Source organism: Fundulus heteroclitus, chromosome 8, assembly GCF_011125445.2.
Source record: "Fundulus heteroclitus isolate FHET01 chromosome 8, MU-UCD_Fhet_4.1, whole genome shotgun sequence".
Classification (NCBI taxonomy): domain Eukaryota; kingdom Metazoa; phylum Chordata; class Actinopteri; order Cyprinodontiformes; family Fundulidae; genus Fundulus; species Fundulus heteroclitus.
The window spans coordinates 22119552-22132826 of NC_046368.1; the positions used below are offsets into that span (position 1 = coordinate 22119552).

Genomic DNA, 13275 nt, shown 5'->3' on the forward strand with positions numbered 1-13275 from the left:
CGTTTGTGCATGCACTTTGTGCAGATGCAAGCCAGGATTTTTCAACATGCAAAGAGAACACCCAGCAGGCTGCCAGTCGTGTTTCTGCTTTGGTCACTCACTCGCCTGCTACTCATCCAGTCACTATGGTGCCATTGACATCACCTCAGACTTTATTGAAGGTACTCTTATCTAATTATTGTTTGATACATACATTTGTATTCTTCTGTTTTACCATCTACTCTACTTCAGCACCATAGCGCTCATATGGGGCTTATGGGGGCATTAGAGTTGAGTTATAAAGACTGCATGTTGAACTGGCTGATAACACTGACTTACAAAAGCATTGAAGAATCTTCCCACTATGTCTAAATCCCTAGTGTGATAGCATTTGGGAACTCGGTACAAGAAAAAAAAAATGGTTGCAGAGTGAACAATTGTCAGCAAAATGTCCAAAAGAGCTCCATGTCAAAAAGAACACATGCATGTGAAAGAAGACAATAAGAAACTCCAAATAAAACTGACACAATGGTGATACGTTAAAAAAAAACAGGAAAGCTGAGGCATTTCAAAAACTGCAATTCTGGGATGATTTATGTCCCTCAGCCTAAATTGAATCCTGTGAAAATGCCGTGTACCCAAATCACCCAAAACGCCGTATTTCAATTTTTTTGATTTTTGGAAATCTTCTCAATAGATGTTCGGCAAATCATATTTGGTGAGTGTTCTGCCTTTTTGAATGGAATAAAAGTCTAGTAAATGACATGTAAAAGTCCTTTGAATCTGCCTAAAAGCCACATTTCTCACTGAAGAATATGAAACCATTCACCCTAAAATCAGAGACATGGAATATTACGCATTGAAAAAAAAAAGACCGTTCCACTTTTTTTTTCTTTATTGCTTGATTTTTTCATTTTTTATTCTTTAGATAGAATCAGGATTTTACAGGAGCTGATTAAGCGTGTATTTCTTTGTCAAATTTGATCACTTCTACTAATATAAATAGCTAAAATATTAACTAGCATCCCATTTGCTAAGTTAAAAAGAATAATCTCATCTCCAGGTGATGACAGAATGAAAGAAAGAGAGACGTGTTTTTTTTTTATGTTATGTATTAAAAAGCAGTTGCTGCCACCAGCATAATCACCCATCATACAACTGCAGCAAAGACAAAAGCCTTAGACTGCTTGATAGAAACATACATTTAACATACCCTAAGAAATAGGGTTTTAAATGACAATTCCGTCATGCTGTCTTAAACGCATGTCTTATTAGTTAATTAACACATAAACAAAGGAAGGCATGGTCAATATCTACTTTTGCTATTCCCTTAAATTTGTTTTTCTGCATAAAGAGATTGTAAGAAACTGTAATAATTAAACACCTAAACACATTTCCAGTTTAGTTGATACCAAAATGAAAGAAAGGCCCCAAACAAACAGATAGAAGTAGATATGTGGACTGCCTTCACATATGTAATGACACGTATAAAAAGATAAATGCTTTTTTTATTGAAATTTTAATTCTAAGCTACCTGTACAGAAACATGGCCTTGCAAACTGTTATTGTTCAAAATGTTCTCATCATCAGTGATGCACAGGAGGATAATGAGATTCCTAATTTTAAAACTCCATTTGCTCACAGACCAGGATGGTTGGTTGGGAGAGTTCTCCGGAGGCCTGGAGTACCCCCTGCTGTGGAAGGAAGGTGAAGTCTACCTGCTGCCTCTTAATGAGGAAGATACTGGTTTCTACAGAGCCCCCGGTGAGTGAGAAAGCAAAACACCAAACACATGAACTAAAATTGGATTGATATGTTGAACCTCAGCGGATTTATTTCTTCATAATAATAACTTACGTGTAATCAAATTTGAAATTTAAATGGATTTTGATGCAGTGTGGAGGCAGGAGTTTGGTGAAGCTGGGTTTCTTTGCGGTTCATCTGCCATCAATTACTCAAAAATAAAATAAATGTAGGGGAAATGTAAATATTTCCTGTGTTTTTGATCGTAATTTGCACACAGTTCAATCTGAAAAACTCACAGAGAAAGAAATGGCAATTAGAAGGATTTTATTGATACAGTATTTTAAGTCTTTGGCGCTCAGACCTCGGCAGGAACATTAATGCTGAATTATACTTTAATATGCATAAGTAGATGTATGAGAACAGGGATGTTCCCCCCCCCAGGTCTGAAACTGGTGGTGGAGTGGAGATAGAAGAAGTTTGTTCAGTCCATATGATGATCTGTTTAAGATAGATGTTCAACTTGATAAACACAGGTTTGCATGAACTGTCCACGATGAGCAAGCTTGAAGCGACTGTGGAGAGGAAAAACTCCCCTTTGGGAAGAAACCTCTGGCAGAACCGGGCCCAACATGGTGGTCTTCTGCCGGACCAATAACAGGCGATAGGGAGTGATGAAGACTGAAGGGAGAAAACACTCTGATGGGTTGAGGATGGAGGAACGTCTTGGAAGCTAGATGAACTCAGCTACGATGGTGGAGAAGGGGTTGGGGGTGGGTTGAATCGGACATCTGATTCGAAATCCGACATGATGCGATGCTGTTTGCTTGCTGGTGGATTTGAAGTTGCTTTTAAGATGAGCGCGGGATGCTGATTGGGCTTCATGGAGGTGCGGTTCGTAGCTGATTGGCTCACATCAGAGGCGTATCCGACTCTGATTGAATGGAGGCAGGCGATGAGTTTCTTCGATTGAACTTGCGCCTCAGCTTCATTTTCACTTTGCACGCACACATTTTTTAAATGCAGTTTGAATCCCAGAAAAAAAAAATCACATCCAAATCTACATTGTGCCGTCAACAGAGTAACACAGAGCTGACAGTCCACCAGTTGCTGCAACTGTCAGTCAGCTGGCTAATCAGGGATTCTTACACTTTTCCCTGATATGAAAGTAAATGCAGCGGCCTAGAAATAGTTCAACATCACATGTGGAAACTAAGTTTCTTCTGCCGTGATAATTTCCTTTAAAACTGCAGGTTATAGGCTTTTAAAAGGCATATTTTTTAAAGAGATGGTTTGAATTTTCGCCTTGCGATAGACTGCCGACCTGTCCAGGGTGAACCCCGCCTCTCGGCTATTGACAGCTGGAGATAGGCACCAGCACCCCTCACAACCTCACAAGGGATAGACGTGTTAGAAAATGGATGGATGGATATATATATATATATATATATATATATATATATATATATATATATATATATATATATATATATATATATATATATATATATATTAATTTCAGTCTGTGTCAGGCAGAATATCCTGTTATTGATCTACAACAACATATTCGTTGCAGTGCTCAGGAGAATTTGGATCAGTTATTGCAACTTTGTTGCCCGAATGTTGTTACTTTAATCTACACGCCGTTACAAGCTTTGCATTGACGTCTTTAAACAATTACACACTTTTCGTAGTTTTATTTATGTTACACTAAATACGTTTGTAAAGCTGTTTCCCCAGGACTGGTTTTAGTCGATATAAATGTGAATAATATTACTGAAGGCTATGATATATATTTAATAAACCCTCCAGCTGTTAGATTTAAAGCATTTGAGATTCCTCGCAGTGTATTTTGCTTACCCTCGTTGTTCCTCCTTGTATCCCTGCATTTTGGCAGCAGTTCATATGATGGTTATTCTGATATCATTACTTCCCAAAATCCCCTCTCAGGACCATTAGAAGATAAGAGAGTAATCTGTCCAAGCTACTAGACTTTGAGCCCCTTTCTATCAGCTGCCCCAGCAGCAAAAGCCTGATGGAATTGGATGTCTTGGCAAAGCTGGAGAACCAACAAAGTGAAAATTGGCTTGACTTCCTCTTGTCTCCGCTAAGCCGGTTTTGGCCATCATCTTAGAGCCCCTCCGGCCATCATGCAAACCTCGGCCAGAAGCAAAACAGGAGCAATCCCATTAACCCTGTAGTCTTGGGTTTTTTTTAATGCCCAGAAAGCGTGATCACAGACAACAACTTCATCCGGTGGCGTCTGTTTTTAGACGGATGAGAAGCGCTCAGCTGTGATGAATGATGCTGCGACAAAGCATGGTGGTCTGGCTTATTTTCATATTAGACATTATTAGAAACGCTTTACTAAGTAACTGGCATGCCACTTTTAATTTGTGAATCTGCGCATATAGCTCGGGAACGAATAATTATATGCTTTGACACATTGTAAAGCCTTAAGAAAGACGGAAATGTACAGTTAATGATGTTTTTTTTTGTGGCTGCCGTCATATTCTCAGACTTTTGTAGTGTCTCTGAAGGCCACGTTGCACAGATTAGTATCCCAACCGGCTAAGAACGGCTTTGTGACAGCCTGCTTATCTACTTTGTGCAGCGCTTGTTTATGGTTTTTCTCCACATATTGTATACGCGCTGCTGTTACAGTGGCATTCCTAATAATGATCTAATTTTCTCTTGCCTTTTTCATAGTTGTGCATGTGTAGAGTCACTTTAAAGATTAGACCAGAGTGGCAGCCGCTTTGGAAACGGCTCTAGTTTCCTCTCTCAACTCCGGCTGTTTTTATTTTTAATTTGCAGTTTTGCACTAAAATCCCCCCACTGCGCTTCTTCACAAGCCTTGGAGATAATTCTGAGTGACAACACAACGTCTTGCATCGCACTGAATGCCATTCTATCATTGAATGTGTGTGTGTGTGTGTTTATTTTTTTACTTTAGTTAGCCTTGGGCTTTCTTATATTTAATAATTTGTAGTTTTATTGAATTCCCAGTGAAAAATGATTCACAGTTTAGAGTATGCGTAGCTTGGCAGGTTCCAAAAATAAAAGCCTTTGCAGAGAGGTGGACAGTACTCCGCAGATGTTTTTCTCGACGGTTCTTGACAACTGGGGTCGGCCTGAATTGGGAGTGTTTCAGACAGTGTGAAGGAAATTGGAAAGCAGAATTGCACTCATCTTTTTTTTCCCCCTAAATTCCTCTTGATAGTTAAGCCAACGTGGTGCTTACACCAGCTGGGGTGTCAAAATTGCTCCTTCTTTTTCCCTGCATGAAGATGTTTCATTTTTGTAAACATCTTAAATTGCCTTCCCTCAGGTTTTTTTTTTTTTTTTTTTTTTTTTTTTTTTTTTTTTTTTGCTTCAGTTTAAATCCATCAAGTCATAAATAAATACAGGTAGGCAGTCATAAGTCTGTTTGTGTTTCTGCACTTACAGACACTCTTAAGTCTTGGCACTTTCTTTCCCCGCGTCTTATCCTGGATGTCTGCTTGACACTTGGTGAACAACGGTTTCCAGTCCCTTTGGCAACTTTATGTGTAGCTGCCAGGAAGTGTCACCGACAAACAAAAAAGTCTATTCCAAAACAGTGGCTTTGACTCGCCTCCAATGCCTGTGGTCACCACTTGAATAGCCGCTGGACAGTGACGGCGGCTGTGTTGACTGGGCAGCGTTTCATGGCGACGGGGGCACTGTGCATCTCAAGACCCCGAAGCCATCTGCTGAAAAGCCAGTAACGTTGATCTTTCTCTCTATCGGCGGAACAAGCCGACCCGCTAAGCCTGAAGCGGGAGCAAGGCTCAAAGAAAACATGACAAATGTGAAGAAGAGGCAAAGGAGGACAGAATTTTAATGAACTTTCCCTGTAGCAGAGAGAAAGGGAGCAGAATGTGGTTACCGCTATGCTAAGCTCATGAGAGAGAGAGAAAAAAAATACCCTTTGGAGCATCTGTTGGTCTCCTGTTCCTCATACTGAACCACAGCTGCTGAAAAATGTTACCTGCAACCCTGCATGCGTAAAAGTGTGTCTAGTGGCATCGCCTTCTATAAATACAAAACATCAAATAGAGTTGTGGTGGAGGGAAATGTAGAAATTGAGAGAAAAGACATTGTTCTGTATATTTTTTTCATGAAAGTAACAAAGATTTCTTAGATTTGAATTAGAACTTCATTGTGGTAAAATATTTGCAAACGAACCAGCCCCCCCCCCCCCCCCCCCCCCATTTAGAAATAATTATTTTCTGACTGATATGTGTGTGTTTTTTTTCTAAAGCTTTGCTCAACTGAAACTGATCTTCTCACTCTAGCAGCCTGAAGGAACCACAGACGTCTCAGCATGTTGTGAAAATTACAATTTAGTTTTGAAATAGCATTTTTTCCCCCTACATTAGTGAGCTGTAATGAGCTACGTTTGAGTCTTTCCCACTCATCAACACTTTAAAAATGGTATAATGTAGTTGTCAGTGCTTCCGGTACGCTGTTCACAAAAATTTCCAGTTATCCAGTTTCCCACTGGGTGATCACTGGTCGGGTTGTTGGACCTCTTTACTTTTGTATAGCTACTTCATTGATTAATTGATAATATGAATTTTGTGCTGTGGTTTTTTCTTATACCTGAAAGATTAATATTATAGTAGATTCACTACATGAGATATTTGTGGTAATATTCTTCCCTCCATTTACCCAACTGAAAAATGTTTCTGTGTTGAAATAAGGTGCTATCAGTGTTTCTTGCACACAGGTGTTTAATATGAAAGAGTAGCAAATATGTTGTAGACTGCATTTTAGCTAAAGCAACTGACATGACCACATCAACCCCAGTTTGTTAATAAAAATCAGCAGCAATAAAGCAAATAAATACCAGAGGTAGAGTTACAGTCTCTGGATTGGTGACTGAATATTTTGTTAAATTAGTGGTATGATATTTCAAAACTGTTAACGTCTCAGACCAGCTTATTTATCCCGCACGCTCTCCAGACACCTCAGGTGTCCTTCAAAAAGTCTTTTGATTTTAACGAGAGTTTGACTTTCAGAGGCACATCAGCTTATTTATTCCTTTTTATAAGTAATTTTAATTGGCTCTATTATGTTATCAGCATGATTTCTTTGCACTTATATCTAGATCTAAAGTTGCCATTATTTTTCCTCATTGATTTAGAGTTAATGCAGATAGATTTTATTTTAAATGTATTTCATGTGTACTACCTGTTTTTTTTCTGCTGTAGTTTACTTGTTTTATGGTTTAACTATATAGTTTAGGGTTTTACTGTTTTATTGTCTTTACTCTGTGTTGGATGACATATTATGATATAGCTAAGATCTATATGAGGAAGCTGCTCCCAGTTTTGTTGATAAACTAACAAATCTGTTTACTGGATAATTTCATCCCCACAATAACTATAATTAACCTCTCTAATTATTATCTGTGCTTTATTTACTTGGTTAAGCAGGAAAACCCCTTGTTTTTTGCTTTTTGTAGAGCACTTTGAGATACACTTAACTGTTTCGTATGCATATGACAAATCTTGATAGTCTGATAGTTTGAAAGAAACACTTCCCTTCATAATTTGGTTTTCTGTGTTGTAAAGTACACCTACAGGATGTTCAGCCCAATATTCAAAAGGTTAACAGTTTGTTCATCCTCAAACTGCAGCCATGGCATCCAGTGATAGAGTCTCAGTGGTAATTGTTTCATTATTTTTTTTTGTTTCTTTTTGTAAGGCAGCAATGATCAGACAGAGCTGATTTAATCAAGGTGAAAAGAAGCCTAAATCCTTTGATTAATTGGCAGCTTCTCGACTATTCAGCAAAAGTTATGCAGGCATCTATCACTTGTTATGAGTGCAGCCTCACGTGCTCCTGGCAGACTGTTGGCATTGGCACAGTCAGCAGCCTTCTAATCGTTCTAAAGACATCAGAAAGCTATTTGAAAATCAGACAGCCTTTGCTGTCTGATTTAGTCTGTTTTTTTTTTTTTCTGACAAACTCAGGAATTATTTATAAGAAATTGTTCAATGATACAACTATCAGAACTCCATGGAGCAGTTATAAGTATGCCTAATAGCAAACCCCAGGACCCGATGGCTTCCCTGCAGAATTCAATCTTCGCCCTCTGGTCAGGTCTTCGTTGGATCGGCTGCAGTTCGCCCAGTCTGACATAGGGGTGACGCCATCATCAACCCCCTTTATCCAGCTCTGATCCACCTGGAGAGGCTTGAGAGAACTGTGAGGATCATGTTATTTGATTTTTCCAGTGCTTTTAATACCATCCAGCCAGGAGTTATGAGGTATAAGCTGGAGCTGTCAGGGGTGGACCACCATCTGTCCCAATGGATACTGGACTAGCATTGGACATCCACAGAATGTAGGGACACATGACTGTGTCTCTCACACGCCGGTCTGCAGTACATGGGCCCTGCAGGGAACTGTGCTGGCACCGTTCCTGTTCACCTGCTACACTTCAGACTTCTCCATCAACTCCCCAGGTTGCCACCTTCAGAAGATGACTCTGCAGTAGTCTATCTGACCACAGATGAGGACGGCTCAGAGTAGAGAGATTAGGCGGTAGACGTTTTTTGGACCGGTGCCATTGGAACCATCTCCTGATCAACCAGGGAGCCGTTGATGAATTCCCGCAGGCACAGACCCAGCACACCAACACCGGTGAATATCCTGGGAACAGACACAGAGGTAGTGGGCTTCCATACGTACCGGTGTTCACCTGAACAATACATTGGACTGGAGTCACAACACTGATGCTTTTTACAGTAAGGGTCAGAGCAGACTACCTGCCGAAGTGACTGAGATCTTTCAGAGAGCGGGAAAATTACTGAAGACATTTTATGACTGTGGTGGCATCAACCATCTTCTATGTGTAGTATGCTGGAGCAGCAGCTTGTCTACCACTGAGAGGAAACAGTAGATAAGCTTGTCCGGAAGCTCAGCGGCATCCTAGGACGACCCCGCAACTCAATGAAGGTTGCGGGAGACATGAAGACTTAATCAAAATAACATCACTGCTGCACAATGTCTTCTCCTGCATTCATGAAGCTTTTACAGAATTGGAGAGTTCCTTAAGTGACAGACTGCTGGATCCCAGGTGCAGACAGGAGCTTTATTATTGGTCCTTCTTCCCAGAAGCTGTTAGACTTTATAACCATCATTGCTCCCAGTAAACTCAGTGAGTGCTTAAATTCCTGCTTTTTCCCCACACCGTTTTCTTGTAAATACTCTCCTGTTCCTCTGTTTTTCTTTGGAACTTATATGCATGCACATTCTGTACATTCTATTTTTAAATCGCCCTACACCGTTGCACATTTTTTTAATTCTAAGTATGCTATTTTCATGACTGCAGTGTATTTCTCATGGTATAAATTCAACCTTAAAGCTAGGGTCGGTGACCAAGAAGTTTCCCCAAGTCCCTTTTTGAATAACTGCGCATGCGCAAGACCGTCTTACCTGCTATTCAGGGGGTTCATGCGAAAAAAAATCTCCCAAATCCACTCTGGTCTTATTTCTTTCTACTGAGGCCTTTCTCTTCTTCTCATTTACATCAACGCGGTTCGCTTTTTGCGAATCTCTGTCATGTTCAAAGTCTACGGTGAGAGCAGTGGAGCCACAATGAACACCGAAGCTAACCTAATGGCTAAGCTAATTCGATACAAAAACACTAGAAGTGTGCATGCGTAGCCAGCAAGCTGAAACTAACAAGGATAGTGTTGCCAGATAGGGTCAATGTTTTCCAGACCAAAAAGATGTTAAAAAACTGCCAGAAAACACAAAAATCTGCCCAATCAAAGAATGGGCGGGCCTGAACGCACATCAATAGCTACTATGCATTTTCGAAAGTTGCAATCCAGTTAAATACTTTATGGAAAGTTAAGCGTGAGATTATGGTAACCGTTCAGAGCGCATGTGGGGAGGGGTGCTCAGTTTCACTGTAATGGCAAAGTTGACGCAGGAGTAGCGGATCTAGTCGACTCCATCTCATTTTTAACTGACTGGACATGGAAGTAGAGATGTCTTACTTTTGTTAAAAAGTGAAAGAGGAGTGTCGACACTTTATTGTTCAGTTAGTAGCTTACAACAGCAAAAACACACACAACTGTCCTCCTGTGGTTGTTTCAACACACCAAGACTGCCTAATACGAGGAGAATCACATCTGTTTAAACTCCATTCACACGTTTTACACTCAATGTTGCATCTTCTAGACAAGTACACGGCTCTGTGGTCATTTCCAGATTTCTGATGAAAATACAATTTGCTCTGATTGTCGCTCATCTCCAGAAATTCTGTTTGCTGCAACAAAAACTCCACCTTTGAGCCCATTCCAGCTGTCTGCTTTATTCTTGTAAAAACCTTTCGTTTCAAGATGGAGCGCATGAATGGATCAAGGGAAACAGAGCCCATATGTACAAATAATCACTAAATAAAGACCAAAATTATTTATAACTCTGATTGCTCTTCCTGCTGCTCTGTTAACACAAACTGCATCAGGAATTATTGTTTGCCACAAGCTGTGAAGGAGGCTAAAGCTGGTCCGCAAAAGACTCTGAATGGATAGTTCTGTGAACCGATCATCTGCTGCCCAGATGGGCTTTGATATTTTTTTGTGTGAGGAATGCCATGCGGCGTGTGTGGTCAGGGAAACGCATGTGTCACATGGTCAGTACATGGTTGAGCCAAATTGCCCCAATAACTGCTATGAACCAATGACTAATGAAGAAATTGACTCCAAATCCGCCCAAATTATGCCCAAAGCAAATTATGCCCGCAAATTAAAAATGAAAACCACCTAATCTGGCAACAGCGGTTCACGCACGTCGTTACATGAGCACATCAGAATGATTGTCATGTGGGACAACCAATAGATAAGGCGACACCCCTGGAACTTGAGGGACAGAAGGGGGTGAGAGCAGGAACAAAACTCGGACAAATCCCTGCCCTCCAGTGCAAAGAGCAGAGCAGAGTTTCTACAGGCCTGCAGCTCCCACAGAGATACATTTTTTAAACCTCCATTTTCTGAATACATAATGTATGGACTACTTTCAGAATGGAAGGACCATTTTACCCAGTATGATAAAATGTATTTCTAAACAGGATTACCAACTATAGCTTTAATGTACAGCCTCTCTTTTGTTTTAATTTTTTTTAGTGTATTTTTTAAACTTTTGAGTGAATTTGCTTTTCACTTACATCTGAACTTCCCAGCTGTGGGACAAAACTAGATTGATTAGTCCTCTTGTATTATATTGAATAAAAATATCTAACACATTATTACAGCATCCAGAATAAATCAGATGTGATTGTTTCATTATATGAGAAGTGTTTTGATAACATTAGACATTTATATTTGCTACCCTATAAAAAACTGATATTTGGACATACTTTTTTGTCATGGATCAGATCAATATATAGCTCGTCTAACACTTGCATGAAAAAAGGTCTGGGTTTCTCAAAGATTCAATCTTGAAAGAAGCACCGGACAGGGTTTTTCCACTCTCCCCTTCATTGATCGCTATACAGTAATTACCAAATAGTGGGTGCAATTTGTCAAAGCAGGGATTTCAAGCAGTTAATAGTATCCAAATTTTGTTTATCTGCTGATAATTTGTCACTCTTTATGGAAAATAAAAATAAAATCATCCTAATAAACAGCAATTTTAGACTACAATCTATTGGAAGAAATTCAAGGATCAGGTATCTGGACATCAATATTTCTAATAGGTTGAATGAGCTGACACAAGTAAATTATAGACCATTACTCAAATTAATAAAAGATGACCTCAATGGTTGAGAACTCTCTGTCTTTCCCTCATGAGAAGAGTTTCTGCAATTAAAAATGTTATCCTCCCTAAAACAAACTATATCTTACATGATCCCAGTTAAACCAACCCAGACCTGGTTCAAAAACTTAGATTCTATTAGATTCTATCCAAATTTGTGATGGAAATCTAATCCTCTATGTATATGTTTAAAACTTTAAGAAAAGACTTCCAAACTTTTATAAGTGTTACCTGGCACATATACAATATATCTTATAATGGATTTGGAAAAAAATCTATCATAGTCGATGGCTGGTAATTGAACAAGCTCTATGTAAGGAAATCTATATCTCAGATCGTTAATTTATCAGCCCTATAATTAAGCTGCAACGCTGTTTTTAAATGCAACAATTTCACTACATGTCTAACAGACTGGTAGGAATATCTCAGCAATAATGTGTTCAATCTGTCGATGCAGACGAGCATCCATTTTGGATAAACTCAGAAATTCTGCTAAATAAAATGGCTCCTAACTTTTGTATCAACCTTCAATACCACACAAGTCTTATGTATTGATTCTTCTGTGGATCCCCAAAATCAGAACCAAACATAAAGAAAGAACATTTAGTTATGCTCCACCAATCTAGAGCAAACTCGGTGGAAAAGTCAAAAGTGCTTAAACCCTGAGTTGTTTTGGATCAATGTTAAAAGCCCATTTGTTTTAATTGAAACATTATTAATTTCTTTTTCCCAGTTTTCCTTTGCTTTAATATGCCACTGCAATATACTTTTTTATATATATCTTTTTAGATGTTTTTGATTTGTCTCAGATGTGCTGTACAAATAAACCTGCTTGCTTTTTCTTACCAGTGTGGCTAACTTAAAATTGTTCAGCACAGAAGAGTGAACCAACATTTCCCAACAATTTAAAAGACTCTTTGCAATTTATTGGCAAGGTTTGATGGCAATTTCTGGGAAAGGCTTTTTTCTTTTGACCAAAATGGCTTCTTTGAAAGAGGGCTGAAAGAAGCCATTTTGACCAAAAGAGAAAAGCCATCAGTAAACGGAGGGGAAGGATTGCGCTTCCAACTTCTCAGCGTTTACAGCTCGGTCCTCCAAAACATTACAAAGAGACTACATCAGCATCTCATCATGATTCAGGTGACCAAGTACTCCACTCACAACAAGCAATAGCTTCCACCGACGCAGGACAGTGACAGGCGGGTCATTGATTTGCATCTAATCTAGAATATGCCTAGGAGGATAGGCCTCCATGTTCTTTTAAAAACAGCAGTGCACCAACTGCAGGTTGCTCAATTGCAAGCGACCAGCATTGACCCCTACATAGACTTTGAAACATTTTCAGGAAGAACTGAGCGAAAGTCCGGTTGCCTCTGATTTAAGCATGTTTGCTAATGCTTTATCAGTTATCTGAGCTGATCTTGTAAAATGTTTGTCATGAAATCGTTCCCCATTAGGAATATATGAAGAGCAGTCTCATGGTCATGGATATGCTGCTAGTTCTTTGTAGATTAGATAAAGGCAATAAACTGGAATTCGAACTAAACATTCTCATTATTTACTTATTTAAAGTAATCAATATGAATTCAATGGCCATACAAAGACAGCAGATCACACTCTGAAATGAATAATCCACTGGCTGATACCGCTGTATTTTTTTTTAGCATGATTCATGACTGAAAGTGGTGATGGTTTTTTGCTGGTCTATAAGTGTTATGCTGTAATTTTGCTCTGGTAGTTCTGTCCTTCCTAATA

At 39.3% G+C, this 13275-nt stretch overlaps 1 protein-coding gene across 1 annotated transcript in view; it reads left to right on the forward strand.

Moving 5' to 3' along the window:
* Nucleotides 1–13275, forward strand: part of lamc3 (laminin, gamma 3) — a 218938-nt gene that overhangs the window by 113678 nt on the left and 91985 nt on the right. Inside the window, exons 8-9 of the mRNA XM_036140365.1 lie at nt 25–161; nt 1624–1743. Coding sequence (XP_035996258.1) covers nt 25–161; nt 1624–1743 — 257 coding nt within the window. The remainder of the gene's footprint in view (nt 1–24; nt 162–1623; nt 1744–13275) is intronic.